This window comes from Drosophila melanogaster, chromosome X (assembly GCF_000001215.4).
Source record: "Drosophila melanogaster chromosome X".
NCBI classification, from domain to species: Eukaryota; Metazoa; Arthropoda; class Insecta; order Diptera; family Drosophilidae; genus Drosophila; species Drosophila melanogaster.
Genome location: NC_004354.4, coordinates 17,844,769 through 17,860,941, shown reverse-complemented (window position 1 = coordinate 17,860,941; position 16,173 = coordinate 17,844,769). Strand labels below are relative to the sequence as shown.

Genomic DNA, 16,173 nt, shown 5'->3' with positions numbered 1-16,173 from the left:
TGCTTTGAATTTCAACAATGAATTAATAGTAATTAATGAAAAATGAGTTTTGTAAATCAGCCCTATTTTTTTATTACTTTAACTTTCTGTTTTTCCTGTGTTCCTGTTTTATAAATGTTCTCATTTGCGCACCACGGTCACATTGGCTTTGTTGCCATTTGTTGTTGCCTCCGATTTCCGCATTTTCAAAGGATCCGGATTTCGGAAAGCAAACGATGCAGTAAGTGAATAAGTAAGTGGTATGTGAAGCAACTAATTTTGCAACTTGGCTACTCTCCCTTCGTCCAGACGATCCCGAGCCAGCAGCACCAGCAGTGGCCGGCATCCGGCGCCGCCGCCAATTGGGCTGCCCCAGCCGCAGGCGCAGCCACTGGAGGCGCCAAAGATTATCGTCATCCATCCTGGATCGCAGCACTTGAGGATCGGCAGGGCGGCCGACCTTAATCCGCTGACCCTGCTGCACGCGGTGGCCTACAGGAGGCGTCCGGGGGCCAGCGATAGGCCGCATCATGATCCGCTGCTGCCGCCGCTGGACAACGTCAACTCAAACTCCGGCCTGATGGTGGAGTTCGAGGAGCAGCGCCTGGTGGTGTCGCGCATTCTGCAGCACTGCGTCGTCGATAACAAAAACCGGTTGCGGGTGGCCACTCCGCCGCAGCAACTGGCCCACTTCAACCGGAGCAGTCAGGCGGAGAAGGTGCCGGCGCCCAGTGGCCAGATGGCGGACGAGCCCTGGCTGGATCGCGAGGCACCCGTGCTGTTCGACGACCGTATCCTGCGACTCGGTGCTGTGGATGCCCGCAACTACGACATCCATTTTCCCATTCAAAGGGGCGAGCTGAATGTGCACAACGAGAAGGGCGGCTCGCTACAAGTGTGTGCTGCGTTGTTCCTCGTAGTTTCCAAACTAAACTGATGAAGCTGTTTTTTTTTTTTCAGGCCAGCATGCAGCACTTGGAACGAATCTGGTCGTACGCCCTGGAAGAGCGTCTGAAGATCCCGCTGCGTAAACTGGGCACCCACTGCGCCGTCTTGGTGGTCAACGATGTCTATGTGCGGCGGCATCTGCGCGAGTTCGTGACCCTGCTGCTGAGGCGTTTGGGCTTTCGGCGCTGCTTCCTCGTCCAGGACAGCGTCGCCTCCACCTTTGGCGCCGGCATTGGGTACGGCTGTGTGGTGGACATTGGCGCCCAAAAGACCTCCATAGCCTGCATCGAGGACGGAATTTCGCAGCTGGATGCCAGGGTGCGGCTGTCCTATGGCGGCGGCGACCTGGATCAGGTGCTACTCCTGCTGCTGCGAAAGTGCGGCTTTCCCTATCGCGAGTGCAATGTGCAGGAGAGCTATGTGGATGCCCATCTGCTGGACGAGCTGAAGGAAAAGTTTTGCCACCTGAACGCCAGCGTTTGTGGCGCCCAGGAGAAGCACTTCAACCTGCGCAAACATAACGGCCAGTGGCTGCGCTACACCATACAGGTGGGCGATGAGGCCCTAATGGCGCCACTGGCCCTCTTCCACACGGAGCTGTTGAACATCACGGGCCGAACGAAAGCGGTTTTCACACAGCAGGCGGTGCAGGACCAATACGACTGCGAGGACTGCTTCGATGCGGAGTATCTGAAGGAGACGGGTCGAAAAAATGGCGTAAGGGGTGGCGACATCTTGCAGCTATCCACCAGCGCCGGATACCAGCCGCGGCCGCAGCTGCCTGTGACCGCCGACGATGAGGAGCTCATTGTGGTGGATCAAGACGAGACCATCAGCAACTGTCAGTCGCAGCTGGGTGCACAGACAGCTGGTGGGCAGATGAACTCGAACGGCTGCTACCACAACGGCCAGGGTCTGGTATTGCCCTTGGACCAGGCCATAATCCAGTCCATTAACCGGCTGTCCAGCTACGAGACCAAGCGCAAGATGTTCGGCTCCATCCTGCTCGTGGGCAGCAGTGCCAAATTGCCCGGTCTGGCTGCCTGGCTAGAGCAACGGATTAGCCAGCAGGTCCAGTCCGAGGTGAACGTCCTCATCAAGGGCATGGACGCCGGCATGGTGGCGTGGAAGGGAGCGGCCATTATGTCCGTGCTCGAGAGCGCCCGCGAGCTGTGGATATCGCAAAACGACTGGCAGCGTCATGGACTGCGGGTGCTCCGCGAAAGATCTCCCTTCCTCTGGTGAGGTGATGAGATGGTCGCCGCAGTGCATTTCGAATATGTTTAGGTATTATATATAGGATTTTATAGGCTATGTTATTGTTAATAGAGTAAAAGCAGTATCGCAACCGTAGGCTAAAATGCCGACCAAAGCATTACCCTGGAGGAAGGAAACACTCCGGATGGGGTCATACAAATTTATACAAGATTGTACAATTATTTTATTTTTAAAGACACCTAACAAATATGCAGAATGCAAAAAGGAATCTAAGCCTGTTTTTGCATACTACTTTGTATCAGTGGCAGATTAGGTAAACAAATTTAGAGTCCGGCGATAAGCGCAGTATATTTACGCAAATTTAACGATTGCCAAATAAAAAACTTTATTAAAAAAAACAAAAGAAATTTACGAAAACAAAGAATAAAGCTTTTCTTATTGCTATGTCCGTGAATTTCGAACTTTATCCAGCGATCACGACATTCTTATCAAAAACAAATGCACAACAACAACAAATGATCAGCGACAAAGATCAGGCCAGGTACTTGGGCGCGCTGGAGCCCATGTAGTGATACAGATCGCCCAGTGTGGACTTCACCAGCTTCGCCTTGATCGTCGGCCGCTGTAGCCGCTTGTACGCCTCGAACCGGTGGCATCCGCCGAAGCTGAAGTAGTAGTCGCCTCCCTCGCTGCCCGAGATCCACAGCAGGTCGATGGGGGGCACCTCATCTTCGCTGGTTTCGTTCTGCGGTGAAAGAGGTAAATAATAACCAGTGGAGCAGTACTATGTATGTGCCCAGTGTTGGGAAACATGTTTTCAGTTGTCTTCCTGCTTGAAAGGCATTTCTGAGGACTAGCATACCAATTATACGCGAAAAATGATTAACTAACTTTTTAAAGTCAACAGGGATTCTCAAAATATACAGCTTCAAATAACAAATTTAAAAAGCTAATTCTGGAAGCTATGTAAATTGGCTACATTAAGTTAATAATAAATATTAAAACAAACTAACAATCGTGTACTAATATCTTATATATAGTGTATTCCACATTTTAACGCTAACTAAGATCTTGTAATCGATTTTTATCCGAACGTATTTTCTACCCTGCCCTTATCTAGGTACATGGGTACGTGCACCAACCCACCTTAATGGTTTCCATCAGGGATTGCACCTTCTGCTCGTCCAGGACGGAGGGAATGGGTCGCTGGATGACGCTCATGGGCACCAGGTGGGTCTCATCGATGCCGGCGGAGTGAACGGTGGTGTCCATGGTGCTGCAGCTGGATCTGTATCTGCGGAATGCCTGTCGATTGGTCAAAGATCTTGGCCAGTTGTGAAATTTCACCAAAAACAACCGCGTTATCAATGTGCGTGTAGGTGGCAACGCTGGTGGCAACCACACACACACAGCCAGTGTTGTGGCATGGAAAGCTTACTGTTTTTGGATGATTTCGCTACGATTTCTTTGCAGGATTGGACCCAATGCGGCGGTGCGTCTGCTCGTCGCTCGCAAGAAATGGCTAATGAACTCCATGGCGGACAATTGCACGATTTTTGACACCGCACGGCGTTGAAACTTGTTTGCTGCTCATGTGTGGGTTCGTTTACCGCTATATGTTGTTTTGCTGCAGCTACTTGTTGTTTGTTTTATGCATAATCATACCCCCCACCACCCACAAACGCACACACACACATGCGACCAGTATTGCCAGTGCGATAAAAGCAAATGAAAACGAAATTCAAAATACGAAAAATACAATACATATATGTAGTACATACATACGCTAATGATGGGCTGTCGGGGGAAGGGGTATTTGGAACACTCGCAAAGACAGTGGCAAAATACAGAATTCTCTGCTAGTGGGCAATCGCTTGCTGATTAGCGTCAGTACAGAAATTAAAATGTGTAATCTACGCTGACAACTCTTGCTGCTTGTTTATGCCCCATTCCCCAATTCCCATCGCCCTATCAGAAATCGAGATAAATGCTATGTGCAATTGGGGGGCAAAAGTACGGGTGTCTCTGATAACGACTGGAATAAGTGCCATTTCAACTTCACAAACAAGTTTTGCATATTTTGGAGAAAGAAAAAACAGTCGCGAAGTCGACAGCTTTTTAAACGTCAACAGCTGGCCCGCGGTCGATTGGCAACTCTGTGCATTTGACCAGATGGACAGCACTGTTGCGGAAATGTCAAATTGAAAACTTCTTACGCGGGCTTTTCAAAAATTATTCGAGTGAATGGGATTTTAAGCAAGAACTACGAGCAAAATAGTATTTTCGATTAATGTTATAGTATTACATTAATTAATTAATCATTAATTAATTAATCATTGTCTGCTCACAGTAAATACACAAATTTTAAATATTACACTTAAAAATGTAATATTGAGCCGGCATTTTTTTTTTGGCAAATGCAAAAACTAGGCCAATGGCACTGCATATTTGATTTTGCCAAACAGTAGCGACTGGAACATGGTAAATTATTCGTTTATGTGCGTCAGTAATCGGCATCCTCTGTTCTTCCCGTGCCTTGTCGGCCGCACAATCTTCAATTAACCGATACGAGATGTTCGACAACGGGCAACAAGCAACCGATTCCGGGTAATTTTTAGACTTTCCCGACGGAGTTGCTTACAAAAAGGTAAGCGATGACGGAAGCCCACTGACAGTAACATTTGGCCCTCAGCCACGGCCACAAAGGCGGCTTCTTTGCAACATTTTTACCTTTTACCCTAAGCACAGTGATATTGTTTTAATTTTTTTTGATTCAATTGGATGCGAGCATGAAATTCAATTTGGTGCAGACACTGGTCTTCACTTTGTGCCTCATCAGCGTGCAAATATATGGCATTCAAGGTGCTTAAGTGAAATGGAAAATCAAATCAAAATTTAAAGTTAAAGTTTATTTTTAAATAAGTAAATACTTGGTGTTTCAAAATTTAAAATATTTCTCAACGCTTTGTTTTGGATATTAAGCAAATCGGTTAACTAAAGTGCCATTTTATGCGAGCCACTTGGAAAATGAATAATATTGAACTATATTGGCATTTAAGCACATAAAACCAATCATGAAATACCAAGGAGTTGACACTAAAAATAAAAATATATTTTTGAAATAACGAACAAACATATTTTAAGGACAACTGGTCTTTTAACTAAAAACAAATGTACTAAATCTATATATCAACTTGAGTGTTGGATCTAAAATTATTTATAATTATTCATGATACTCTGAATGCCAAATAAAAATATTTAAAACGGCAATAACTAATTAACTAAGCTTATGCTAGTGAATATGAAATTTGCATTAAATCCCAGTTTCCAAACAACACCAACAGATGCCAGTGGCAAGCGGATCGTTAGCAAGTACGAGCGCATCATGCAGATGTATCCGCAGCTCTCCTCCGGCGCAGGCGAATCCTCGCAGTGGCGGGCGGCCGAGAAGGACAACCAGCGGCATCCTTGCAGACGCGACTGCGCCGACAAGCAGCCGATGACCTGCTACTACTACATGGTGGTCCACTACGACGACACGATGGCGGAGACCTGCAAGCGCTACCTCCAGGTGAGATGGTGTTGAGATGTAGTTGCAATCCAAAAAATAATATTGATGCAGTCGAAAAAGGCATCTAGAGAGGTGTCTAAAGAATAAAGTTGTTTTTTAAGAATCAAGCTATACTACTGCATACTTTCTGTTACCTGTTAGGAGATTATCACTTTCACCATTGTGGATAACTTTTATTTGATTAACAAAACCAAAGTGTATGACTGTAGTAGCTTCAATCTAAAAGTTACCCAAAGGATTTTGACTTTTGTGTATTGTATACTTAAGTTTCCAGCAAGATGTAGACAGATTGAAGACTTCTTATTTAGATTTCACAACTTGAGCTGTCGGAAGGAGCCAACACTCCGTATCTCCAGAATTATTTGTCCGAGATGTTGAAAGCCACGTGCCTATGGATTCATATGGACATTGGTTAATGATAATGGCCACGAGTCTGCTTAAAACTACCGGGGATTATACCCACTATATAATCTCTTGTATATTGCCAGTCCAAATTCCGCTTCAAGCTGAGCGGCAAGGAGTACATCGATGGGATTGCGCTGGCAACGCAGCTGGCGGCGAACGACGACTGCAAGTACGCCGATGGACTGGAGAGCGAGGTGATGGTGGTCAATGGCCAGCTGCCGGGGATGAACATCGAGGTGTGCTACGGCGACACCGTGGTGGCGGACGTGATCAACAGCATGCACGAGACGACGACGATCCACTGGCACGGGATGCACCAGCGACTAACGCCCTTCATGGACGGAGTGCCCCACGTCACCCAGTATCCAATCGAGGCGGGTCAGGCGTTCCGCTACCGCTTCGAGGTGGATCACGGCGGCACCAACTGGTGGCACAGCCACACGGAACATCAGCGGGCCTTCGGACTCGCTGGGCCACTGGTGGTGCGAATGCCGCCCAAGCTCAATCCCCACGCGCATCTCTACGACTTCGACATGTCGGAGCACGTGATCATGATCCAGGACTGGGTGCACAACTTCGTGGAGAGCGTGGCCGAGAACATTCTGATCAACGGGCGGGGCAGGAATCTGAAGAAGGGCGTCAAGGCCGCCAAGCCCACGCTCTATGCCCACTTTCCGGTGGTCAGGGGCGGACGCTATCGCTTCCGGGTGATCTTCAACGGTGAGTGAAGCTAGGGCGCTTTGGCAATGGATTTGAGTTCATCTTATGTACGTACCTCCATCCATTTGCAGGCGTTTCGAACTGTCCGATCAGCTTCAGCATCGATAAGCACGACCTGGTGGTGATCGCCAGCGATGGCAACGACATCGAGCCGGTGGAGGTGCAGCGGATCATGTTCCACGGCGCGGAGCGCTTCGACTTCGTGCTGCACGCCAACCAGGAGGTGAGCAACTACTGGATCCGGGTGAAGGGCTACAGCTTCTGTGCGAAGAACCAGCTGCATCAGGAGGCGGTGTTGCACTACAGGGACGCGGATACCCGGGCGCTGGACACGCATACCCTGAGCTATGCCTACGATGCGCCGGGCAAGACGCTCAATGAACTGGGCGACGATGCGAGCGGTGCGCGTGCTGGGAATAGCATATCGTTGGCCAATCTCAATGCCCAGCGACCGGAACCGGAAGTGGCGCCATCGGTGACCTTCTACACCAGCATGAACGCGTTCGAGGTGCGGCAGGGCGAGGGCTTCCGCTTCCAGATGGACGACATCAGCTTCAGCATGCCCAAGATGTCGCTGCTGCAGACGCGCAACCTGGGCGTTGGCCAGTTCTTCTGCAATCGCTCCCAACAGGCGGATCTTGGTTTCAATTGCCGCCAGCGGCACTGTCAGTGCTCCAACGTCATCCAGGTGCCAGCCAACCAGCAGGTGGAGTTCGTCATCTCCAGCCTGTCGCAGACGCCGCATCCCATCCACCTGCACGGCTACACATTCCGTGTCGTCGGGATGGGAGTGCTGGGGGAGCAGAAGATTGGCCAGATCGAACAGATCGACAAGAAGACGCCGCTGCCGCGACGCGCCAAAGGTGCTCCGCTGAAGGACTCCGTCCAGGTGCCCGCCTTCGGGTACACGATCCTGCGGTTCTACTCGAACAGTCCCGGCTACTGGATGTTCCACTGTCACATATCGCCGCACTCGGAGAACGGAATGGCCGCAGTGGTGCGGGTGGGCGAGGATGTGGAGATGAAGATGTGCCCGGTGAGCAACTGCGGTCTGTGCAGTTCGGTGGCCTAGTGGGGTTCCTGGGTCCCGAAGTTATCACTCAAATCCCTGTATAAGCAATAAAAGCGTTAACTTTTAGCTGGCATTATTTCGAATAGATTGATTTTGAGCGGTTGAATTTGTTTTACAGGAAACAGCATTAAATGTAATAATCACCGTGGAAAGTTGGACTGCACTTCCTTAATTAACAATCAATCACATTAAATCACTTGTTTAGATTCTTTTAAAATTATTAAAAAGTCTGCTAAATGGCCAAATCAAAAATATTATCAATCTCCTATTTGTAATTTCGAATTCCATCATAGCGCTTTTAGAATCTATCGATACTTATCGCTTTGGAAAATGGCAGTTCCAACCATCGTGCACGTTAACGGCACACCTATCGTTTAAAAATTAAATGTAAATAAATAAATATTCAAAGAGCGTACAAAAAATGCCAGTTAAATCAAGGGATAGCGACTCTGATTCCGAGGACGACGCCCAGATGCGCCAGTTCCTGGAGGCGGCGGACACCACGTTGCTCACAAATGCCATGTATCAATCGCAGCCAAAAGAGGAGGCGCATGAAGTAGCCAACGAGGAGCAACCGTTGGCCACTAGGAAGGACGAAGCACAGCCGGTAAAAAGTGAACGCTACGTGGAGGATCAGGACGCGCCTGCCAGCGATCTGCAGATCTCGCAGGAGATGCAAACGCACATTTGGCGCAGACTGAGCGGCATAATCCAGGAGCAAATCGAGTTCTCTCTGGATGTACCCAATGGCGTAGGCAAACAGAAGCCCCCACCCGACAAAGTCAAGCTCGTGTCCAATGCCGATTGCTATTTGATCGCCGATTTGGTGGTGGAAGGTCCTGCAGGTCCGAAAAAGAAACCTAACATAAGGAGACGGACCCCCGAAGAAGACCAATCCGCGCCCGAAGCTCTGGACTCTGTGGTGGTCACTGGCAACTCCATACTGGAAGGCAGGGACCTGCTGGCGTGGGCCCAGAAAAAGACGCGCCACGACAAAGTGTTCCAGTACAGAGCCAGCGATCCGAATGCAACCAAACTTGTGGCCATTGAACCCACCAACGAGTTCACCAAGCGGAGGCGACAAAACAACTGGAACGAGTCGAGGATTAGCAAAAAGATGAGCAATAAACAAAACACGTAATAAAAACTATTTAATTAGTACGTTTCCTTAGAGCTTAACTTAACTTGAGCCTAGAGATCTTAGTCGTTCTATAAAAAGTGTGAAACATTTGATTGCTAGAGATATCTCAGTGTGAGATAATGAAGTTATCCCCGCAATTTTAACAATTACGTTTCAAAAGTGGCGTGAAAGTTGCTAATCGTGGCCCCATTGCCATTTCCATTGCCGCCCGTGCTGCCATTGCCGCTCGTCCCCGTCATGTTGGAGGTATTGGACGATATCTGGCCATCGAGCAGGCCGTACAGCATCTGCTGGGAGCTGACTGTGCCACTGGAGCCCGTGCTACCGCCCAGATCCTGCAGCATATCGCCCATGGCCATGCCGCCTATGCTCTGGCTGCTGCCTGTGGCGCTGTTGTCCAGGATGTTGAGAAAGTCGTGGCCGTTGAACTCGTTGTGCTGCTTCTGCATGCTGCTCTGGCTCTCCTTCATCAGTTTGTCGTACTCCTGCAGTACGCTGTTGAACTCAGCGATCTCCGCGCGATTCCTGGCCAGCACCTTGTGCTTGTAGTAGTTGTGCACCTGGGTGAGCGAGGTGCCCGTTTGGGCGAAATGGGCGCGCTCCAGTGGGACCAGCTGCAGCACCGTGGAATTCTGCAGCCGCGGCTGACTGTCATAGTAGCCGCGATACTCGCCGATAAAGCTGCGCAGGAACTCCTCGGTGGCGTCCGTCAGCAGTTGCACCGCCGACTCGGAACAGTCGGTGAAGCCGGCCAGGCGCAGCATGCCGCACATCACCTTGCGCATCGCCTGGCGGCAAGCAGAGCTGGGGATCTCCGGATATGCCTCCGGATCCCCGCGAGAGTAGGCTGTGTCCACGGTTGGTGTGAACCAAATGGGCTTCTGAAACTTTTGGCTGCCCACCAGTTCGGCTGCGTTCTCCGGCGGAAAGTCCACTTCCGGTATCATTAGGCACGGATTCAAGAGGTAATTGGAACTTCCCTATGAATTCATTGGGTAAATTAGGTAAATACTACGGTTAAACAAGAACCAAGAACTTGCATTTTTGTTGGAGTACGTTTCAATGAGGGACTGCAGCACCTCGGTTTGCTTCATCACCTCGATGGTCTGGGTGACCAGCGCACTCCTCAGCTCCAACTTGTGGCTACATGGAATATATGGTTAGTTTACCGGCTGCGTTAAAGCTTTTCTTTAGATTTATTTACTGCTTTTCTTGCGGTTGCGGATCTCCGCGCTGGCGAATCTCGTCCAGCTTAAGTTTCTTGGCCGCCGTGGGCACGTATTTGTCCGGCGTCAGTTGACCGCCGTCATCCTCTGCGGGCAGCGAGCCCCAGTGCTCTGTTTGCATGTTTATTTCGCTTAAAAACCTACGTACAACATTTACTTAACAATATATTGTTGTTTACTTATCGGGCCCTAAAATAACATGGTTGGTTATCGGGACTATCGATAAGTTTGCTTGCGCTGGGAACGAAATACTCAACTCATTGAACCAAACAGCTGATTGTCGGTAAACATCGGCACGGCCTGCAGCGGCATCTGGCAACGTTGGCCTCGAACGTTTCGTTTTCGATAATCAGAAAGCGCTGTCGTAGCTAAAGTAAATAAAGGTTATGATAAAATAGCAACAATTTGGGAAAAACCCCATACTCAGGACAGCTGGTTCTAACAATCAGGTCGCGCTTGTATTTTTGTGGCTCACGTCACACATACATGTATTCGTTTTTTCGGCCGCTGTGACAAATGGCAACGCCACTGCAGCTGGACAAGCACACAGGCATAAAATGTAATTATTTGTTTTCGTTTCACGAATTTCAAAGGTAAAAACCGATCGCAATACGTGGTGGGCAAGATAACGCAGCGACGCAGACGACGAGTGGGACTGTCCGGCGGATTGGCGGCAGCGGGATACGGCGGATACAACGGCAATAAGATGCACCAGGAGCACATGGACCTGCATGAGCCCGTGGACTTGAACAAGGTGAGTCTTTTCTAATGGGAATCGAATAGGAAGCCCCACTCTACTGCCAAATTTTCCCTCTTCCCTGCAATTCCCTGCTAATGCGGATGTCCATCAGTCCCTGGACGAAATGACGCCGGAGGAGCGAATGCGGTAAGTGAAGTGGCCTTAGAAAATCCTTTAAATCATAACAAATTTTCGGCTATCCAATCGAACAGAGCGCAGCATCAACTGATGGTGGAGAAACATCGCGGCCACGATGCCATGCACTCCGAGATGGTGATCATTCTGTTCGTCACCCTGGTTATTGCCCAGATCATCCTGGTCGAGTGGAAGAAGCGGCACTACAGATCCTACGCTTTCGTCACCCTGCTGGCCATGTGGCTCATTCCGCTGATCATCTCCTGCAGCTTCGGCTGGCTGCGCTTCATAATCATCTGGCTGGTGTTCACCTGCATCACGGCACTGGTTATGCGACGGGCCATCAGCAAGCCCATCCAGGGCACAACGCCTAGGTGAGTCAACGTAGATAAGAACGGCGACCGACGAAGGCCAGATAATAACCCATAAAATCCAATTTCAGGCTGGTCTACAAGTGGTTCTACTTCATCTACAAGCTCAGCTATGGCCTTGGCCTGGTGGGCTATCTGGTGATCATAGCCGCCTTTCTGGGCATGAATTACATGTTCTCACAGCCACCAAACACATGGATGGATGTGGGCCTGATGTTCTGCTTCTACGGCCTGTACATCGGCGTCCTGGGGCGTGATATATCCGAGATATGTTCGGATAAGATGGCGGCAGCTATTGGCGTGAGTTGACCATTGGCCAGATACCCAGTTGGAATCTTCTAACCCTCCCGTTTGTCCCACAGTACTACACACCTCAGGGTATTCCAACACGACATCTTGATCAGAATGTCTGCGCAGTGTGTGGCAATCAGTTGCTGGTCTCGGAGAAGGAAGAGGGCGTCATTGAGAACACCTACAAGTTGTCTTGTAACCACGTATTCCACGAGTTCTGTATACGTGGTTGGTGCATTGTGGGCAAGAAGCAGACGTGTCCCTACTGCAAGGAAAAGGTCGATCTCCAGAAGATGTTCCGCAATCCGTAAGCCATTCAGAGCCATCCGTTTGACTGGCCTACTTAATATTGTTTCTCCTCTAGCTGGGAGAAGCCGCACGTTTTGTACGGTCGCCTGCTGGATTGGATTCGTTGGCTGGTGGCCTGGCAGCCGCTCATCTTTTTCATAGTACAAGGCATCAACTGGATGCTGGGACTGGAGTAGATCCTGATACCGGCACTAGCTTTCCTCGGCGTCTAGTCAAGCACACACACTTCGGATTAAGTCCTGCACATGAAACCACACGGAAAACACGACGATGGAGAAACAACGACAGACCAACCTGGAGGGGCTGCGAAACACCCGCACCACTAGTACCGTCGCCGTTCATTCCCCCGCTCCCCTCCACGACTCCATTACATGAACCTGAACCATGATGACGATGACGGATGAAAGATCTGTAGACGAATGCCATTGCCATCCAATCTGTTTGCGGGTTTCCAGTTCTGTGTGTGGTTTGCTTTTGGGCACCCAAATTTTCCTTTTCCATTGGAGTCTTTAATCGAAACGTAAATGCAATTTTGGATATATGTATCTATATCTATATATTATACGTAGCTATGTATTTATGTACATATGTGTGCCTGTGTGTATGCCTCCTAGGTATTATTACCAATTTTATTTTCTTGATTTTACTTAATTGCACTCGAGCTGGTTAGGAATATACATATACCAAAAAAAATCTATTGATAAAATACTTAAAACTGTTTCACTTTCACTGAAGGAAGGGAAAAATCCTATTAATAATTTATTTGCCAGGATTATACAAGTTCCATTGACCACCAGCATTGCTGTCTCTTTCGATTTCGCTCGACTCTTGGGAAATTCTTAAGTAATCGCCTAAGTAATATCCGTTGAAATAACAAGTTTCTCGCTTTATTGTAAGTTTTGATTTTAATCTTAAGGCAACAACAATAACAAAAGGTAAGAGAAAGAAACCTGAAAGATCTGATTGGCATAACAGACTAAAATGGACAGAGTATATGCTGCTAAGCTTGGCCAGGAGCCGCACAACATCCTCCTGACATTTGGGCATTCAGGCACGGAAAATAGGATTATGACCGACTTAAAGGCGGGGTAACATGAACGAACTGCGTTATACATGTGCTTGTATGTACATCTACACCTAAACTTAAATTGAGCCACCGCTCAGTAGCCGGAGGCTCCGATCATCTTGCGGATCTGTTCGAAGGACAGCCAGAAGGTGAGCGACCACGGCGCCATTCGTATCCAGCAGGGCAGAAAGCCTTTGTACAGCGCCACAAAGCCCTCCTTCGAAACCGTCTGTCGCAGGCAGTCCACGGATCCGCGATAGAGCAGGCCCCTGCGAGAATAACATAGGTGATTAAGCGTTCCAATAGTTAAATGCGGCCATTGGTCACTTACCGGCCATTCTCGTCGGTGGGCTGGTTCATGATGCGCGTCTTCACCACATCAGCTGGCGTGCCCATGATCGCTGCCACGAATCCGGCACAAACGGAGGCCAGCACGTGCACTGTGTGACAGTCGGGCATCTGCAGGCGATTCATGATCAGGTGCTTGATGGTGTCGTATGTGGTTAGGTCGCCCAGATTGACCAACGCCGCTCGCTGCACATTCGGGATGCTGCCCTTCCACAGGCCCTTAATTCCGCCACGCTGCACGATCTGGCGGAAGGCATGGCCAGCGGAGTGCACCCTCGGTGGCTCGCCCATCAGACGTCGTCGGCCCTCCATTTGGATTTGCACCTTGACGAGGTCAGCGGGCGAGGCAAGCCACTGGGCAACGGCTCCGGCCGTGACGCCGCACAGCGCCGACTTCCAAACCGGCAGAGCCTGGGTGCCGTTCTGTGTGAACTCCTTGCGCATCAGGTCGTAGCTGCAGATCCTCACACCGCTGCGGATGGACATGGGAGGACAGGGAGAAGTTGGGTTAGAACTTGCTGAGCTAATGGCTGATGGCTAACAGCTGCTGGCGCAGATTGGCTGTGGCGGTGATCTAGATGCTAGAATGAGGAGTTTTGGGAATGCCCACCTATAGACGACGTGTCGGTAGAGCGCCGGCGTTACGCCCTGCCACAGCTTCAGGGCGCCCTCCTCACGCGCAATCCCGAAGGCGGTGGCCACCATGCCGCGGTATTGCATCTGGTAATGGTAATCGTTGGGAATCGGTAATTGTGGGTGGTTCATTGTAGTATCTGTATCTGTATCTGTATCTGTTGCAGGCCGAAAAACACAATATTCACATGGAACAGGCACATACACACACAAACGGATTGGAATGGATTGGTCAGTGGGATGGGGGTCCTGTATTGCTAGGCCATTCCTATCGCATATCTAATTCCATTTACTAAGCTTACCCTATAAGCCTTGTAACTTTTTGTTAATGTATCTTTTCTAACATAGCTTTTCGTCTTAGGAGGATTAGCTATTATTGATTTAGAAATCTTTATATTTTCATTTTCCCTCTTCCCTTTCTGCGTAACTGAGATTGGTAATTCGAATATCAAACATGTTCTTTGTGGTTAGCAAACTGGTTTCTTTTGATACGATTAAACAAGTACCTACTCATATTTGTTAGCTATCGTTATCATACACTCTCTTAGTAATAAATTGTATCAATACAGTCCATGAATACAAGCAAACAATTAAACCAATCCAAACATTCACACACACAGATGGGAAAGTGGGAAGGCGTATACGGGTACAATGGATGAGCTAGCCGGGGTGGGGGTGGGTGCATGGGTGTGATCTGGGCAGAAGCTGTGACTGATACCGAGCCACCTAGCATAGCGTCTTGTGAGCCAAGGCTTATCAGCAAGGCCGTGCCCACTCCGATTTGCCGTATCTCTGACTCTGAAAACACACTGTGAAATTTCGGCTCGCTAATCGCGCGATTGGAGTAGATAAATCGGAGGGGGCAGCACAATCTCTGGTTTAGTTTGTGAGCTAAGGAATGGATGGATTGGAAGAGGGGGATGTGGATTAGGTTCCGGGGTTAGGAGTAACCAAAAGCCTGAGACAATAGAACAACAAGCGGAAAGCAGTTAGGTGTGGGGTGCCACTCACATTGGACTTTCCCGCCGAATGGGCGGCTCCTTCGCCCTGGATCTGCAGACGCGTCTTGGTCAGGTCCAAGGGATAGGTCGCGAGCTCTGCAATGGAGGCGGCCACCACGGAAACGATGTAAGTGCAGGCGAATGAGTCCGCGTAGTCAAACTTCACGGGTCGCAACTGGTGGCGTCCGCTGGAGGGAGCGGGATTGCTGCTTGTGCTTGACGCCACGGCTGGCGACGATTCGTCCGTCTTGGCGGCCATTTCCGAGCCGGGTTTCCTATCTGCAATGCACAAGGAAGGGGAAACTCAGTGACTTCGTTACGCGTTGGGTAAACAAGCGCTAAACAAACTCGAGCCAGGCGAAACTTTCACACAATCGCGTGATGCGTGCGGGTGCTCTGCGCTCCGACCTTAAACTTCGTGTCCCGCTGCGGAGCACGTCGATTGCGGTGGATTCCGGATGAGGATTGGTGCCTGTGCCAACGTTCTGCTTCCGTGCATTTACATAACAACGTTTTGGCAACGCTTCTCTTGGTTTTTTCCTTTTCGGTTTTGTGGGGCGAAGGCGGGGCACAAAAACAATAACAATCGCAATGGCAGAGGCAAAGGCAATAGCAAATCAAAATCAGAATCCAAATCGGGCTCTTATAAAACACTCGTTGGCACGCGCTGTGCTGGGCGGTTAATCATGTTTGTCCACCCTGCCTGCGAAAGCCGCTCTATTTATATCCTTTATAAAAAACTAAAAAACCCGTAGTTATCAGCGCAATAAAAAAACGCAACAAAAACAAAAGCGATGCAGGCCAGGGTTGCCGGATAGATGGATGCACCTACGCGGCGAGAATCTAATGTTTATATTGTTTTCATTTTAAATTCAAATTATTTGCAAATAAAAAAATCTGTACAAAAGTGTAATTTTATAAGTACAAATATTAAAAAATGTTTTAATATAACATTTTTAGTATTACATTTGATACAAACTTTTGTAATACACAGAAGTTT

General features: G+C 49.1%; 7 protein-coding genes and 1 non-coding gene across 16 annotated transcripts; 5 read left to right on the top strand and 3 right to left on the bottom strand.

The window, feature by feature from the left end:
• Positions 1 to 141: 141 nt before the first annotated feature.
• On the top strand, positions 142 to 2,563 carry Arp8 (Actin-related protein 8). Its single transcript, NM_133023.4, has 3 exons — positions 142 to 220; positions 289 to 874; positions 940 to 2,563. The coding sequence occupies exons 1-3, from the start codon at positions 216 to 218 to the stop codon at positions 2,170 to 2,172; spliced, it is 1,824 nt and encodes a 607-aa protein (NP_573251.1). The 5' UTR covers positions 142 to 215; the 3' UTR covers positions 2,173 to 2,563.
• On the bottom strand, positions 2,332 to 3,968 carry Srx (Sulfiredoxin). 4 transcript variants are annotated; one of them, NM_001201738.1, is made up of 4 exons: positions 3,927 to 3,968; positions 3,584 to 3,778; positions 3,292 to 3,439; positions 2,509 to 2,890 (listed from the first exon to the last, which is right to left on the bottom strand). In NM_001201738.1, the coding sequence occupies exons 2-4, from the start codon at positions 3,679 to 3,681 to the stop codon at positions 2,678 to 2,680; spliced, it is 459 nt and encodes a 152-aa protein (NP_001188667.1). In that variant the 5' UTR covers positions 3,682 to 3,778; positions 3,927 to 3,968; the 3' UTR covers positions 2,509 to 2,677. The 4 variants fall into 4 exon arrangements, with proteins under 4 accessions (NP_573250.1, NP_001188667.1, NP_001188666.1 ...); NM_133022.3 differs by lacking the exon at positions 3,927 to 3,968 and having other exon boundaries at positions 2,332 to 2,890; positions 3,292 to 3,469; positions 3,584 to 3,830; NM_001201737.2 differs by lacking the exon at positions 3,927 to 3,968 and having other exon boundaries at positions 3,292 to 3,450; positions 3,584 to 3,830.
• asRNA:CR43981 (antisense RNA:CR43981) lies at positions 2,858 to 3,865 on the top strand. Its single transcript, NR_073662.1, has 3 exons — positions 2,858 to 2,904; positions 3,266 to 3,514; positions 3,619 to 3,865.
• An 844-nt stretch (positions 3,969 to 4,812) lies between the features above and the next one.
• On the top strand, positions 4,813 to 7,984 carry Mco4 (Multicopper oxidase 4). Its single transcript, NM_133021.4, has 4 exons — positions 4,813 to 5,007; positions 5,490 to 5,716; positions 6,205 to 6,841; positions 6,913 to 7,984. Exons 1-4 carry the CDS (start codon positions 4,935 to 4,937, stop codon positions 7,911 to 7,913), a joined length of 1,938 nt encoding a protein of 645 aa, NP_573249.1. The 5' UTR covers positions 4,813 to 4,934; the 3' UTR covers positions 7,914 to 7,984.
• A 272-nt stretch (positions 7,985 to 8,256) lies between these two features.
• On the top strand, positions 8,257 to 9,073 carry CG32554 (uncharacterized protein). Its single transcript, NM_167580.2, has one exon. It carries the CDS (start codon positions 8,335 to 8,337, stop codon positions 9,052 to 9,054), a length of 720 nt encoding a protein of 239 aa, NP_728102.1. The 5' UTR covers positions 8,257 to 8,334; the 3' UTR covers positions 9,055 to 9,073.
• On the bottom strand, positions 9,053 to 10,482 carry Spt7. Its single transcript, NM_133020.4, has 3 exons — positions 10,259 to 10,482; positions 10,095 to 10,197; positions 9,053 to 10,034 (listed from the first exon to the last, which is right to left on the bottom strand). Exons 1-3 carry the CDS (start codon positions 10,399 to 10,401, stop codon positions 9,201 to 9,203), a joined length of 1,080 nt encoding a protein of 359 aa, NP_573248.2. The 5' UTR covers positions 10,402 to 10,482; the 3' UTR covers positions 9,053 to 9,200.
• Positions 10,483 to 10,599: 117 nt separating this feature from the next.
• On the top strand, positions 10,600 to 12,832 carry CG15814 (uncharacterized protein). Of its 4 annotated transcripts, none has more exons than NM_167577.3 (7): positions 10,600 to 10,653; positions 10,874 to 11,034; positions 11,132 to 11,166; positions 11,232 to 11,528; positions 11,597 to 11,825; positions 11,888 to 12,123; positions 12,181 to 12,832. In NM_167577.3, exons 2-7 carry the CDS (start codon positions 10,987 to 10,989, stop codon positions 12,299 to 12,301), a joined length of 966 nt encoding a protein of 321 aa, NP_728098.1. In that variant the 5' UTR covers positions 10,600 to 10,653; positions 10,874 to 10,986; the 3' UTR covers positions 12,302 to 12,832. The 4 variants fall into 4 exon arrangements, with proteins under 4 accessions (NP_728098.1, NP_728099.1, NP_573247.2 ...); NM_167578.3 differs by having other exon boundaries at positions 10,600 to 10,729; NM_133019.4 differs by having other exon boundaries at positions 10,600 to 11,034.
• Ucp4A (Uncoupling protein 4A) lies at positions 12,719 to 15,993 on the bottom strand. 3 transcript variants are annotated; one of them, NM_001201735.2, is made up of 5 exons: positions 15,582 to 15,993; positions 15,184 to 15,452; positions 14,150 to 14,259; positions 13,523 to 14,011; positions 12,719 to 13,460 (listed from the first exon to the last, which is right to left on the bottom strand). In NM_001201735.2, the coding sequence occupies exons 2-5, from the start codon at positions 15,430 to 15,432 to the stop codon at positions 13,286 to 13,288; spliced, it is 1,023 nt and encodes a 340-aa protein (NP_001188664.1). In that variant the 5' UTR covers positions 15,433 to 15,452; positions 15,582 to 15,993; the 3' UTR covers positions 12,719 to 13,285. The 3 variants fall into 3 exon arrangements, with proteins under 3 accessions (NP_001188664.1, NP_573246.1, NP_001285392.1); NM_133018.4 differs by having other exon boundaries at positions 12,998 to 13,460; positions 15,522 to 15,993; NM_001298463.1 differs by lacking the exon at positions 14,150 to 14,259 and having other exon boundaries at positions 12,998 to 13,460; positions 15,522 to 15,993.
• Positions 15,994 to 16,173: the final 180 nt, after the last annotated feature.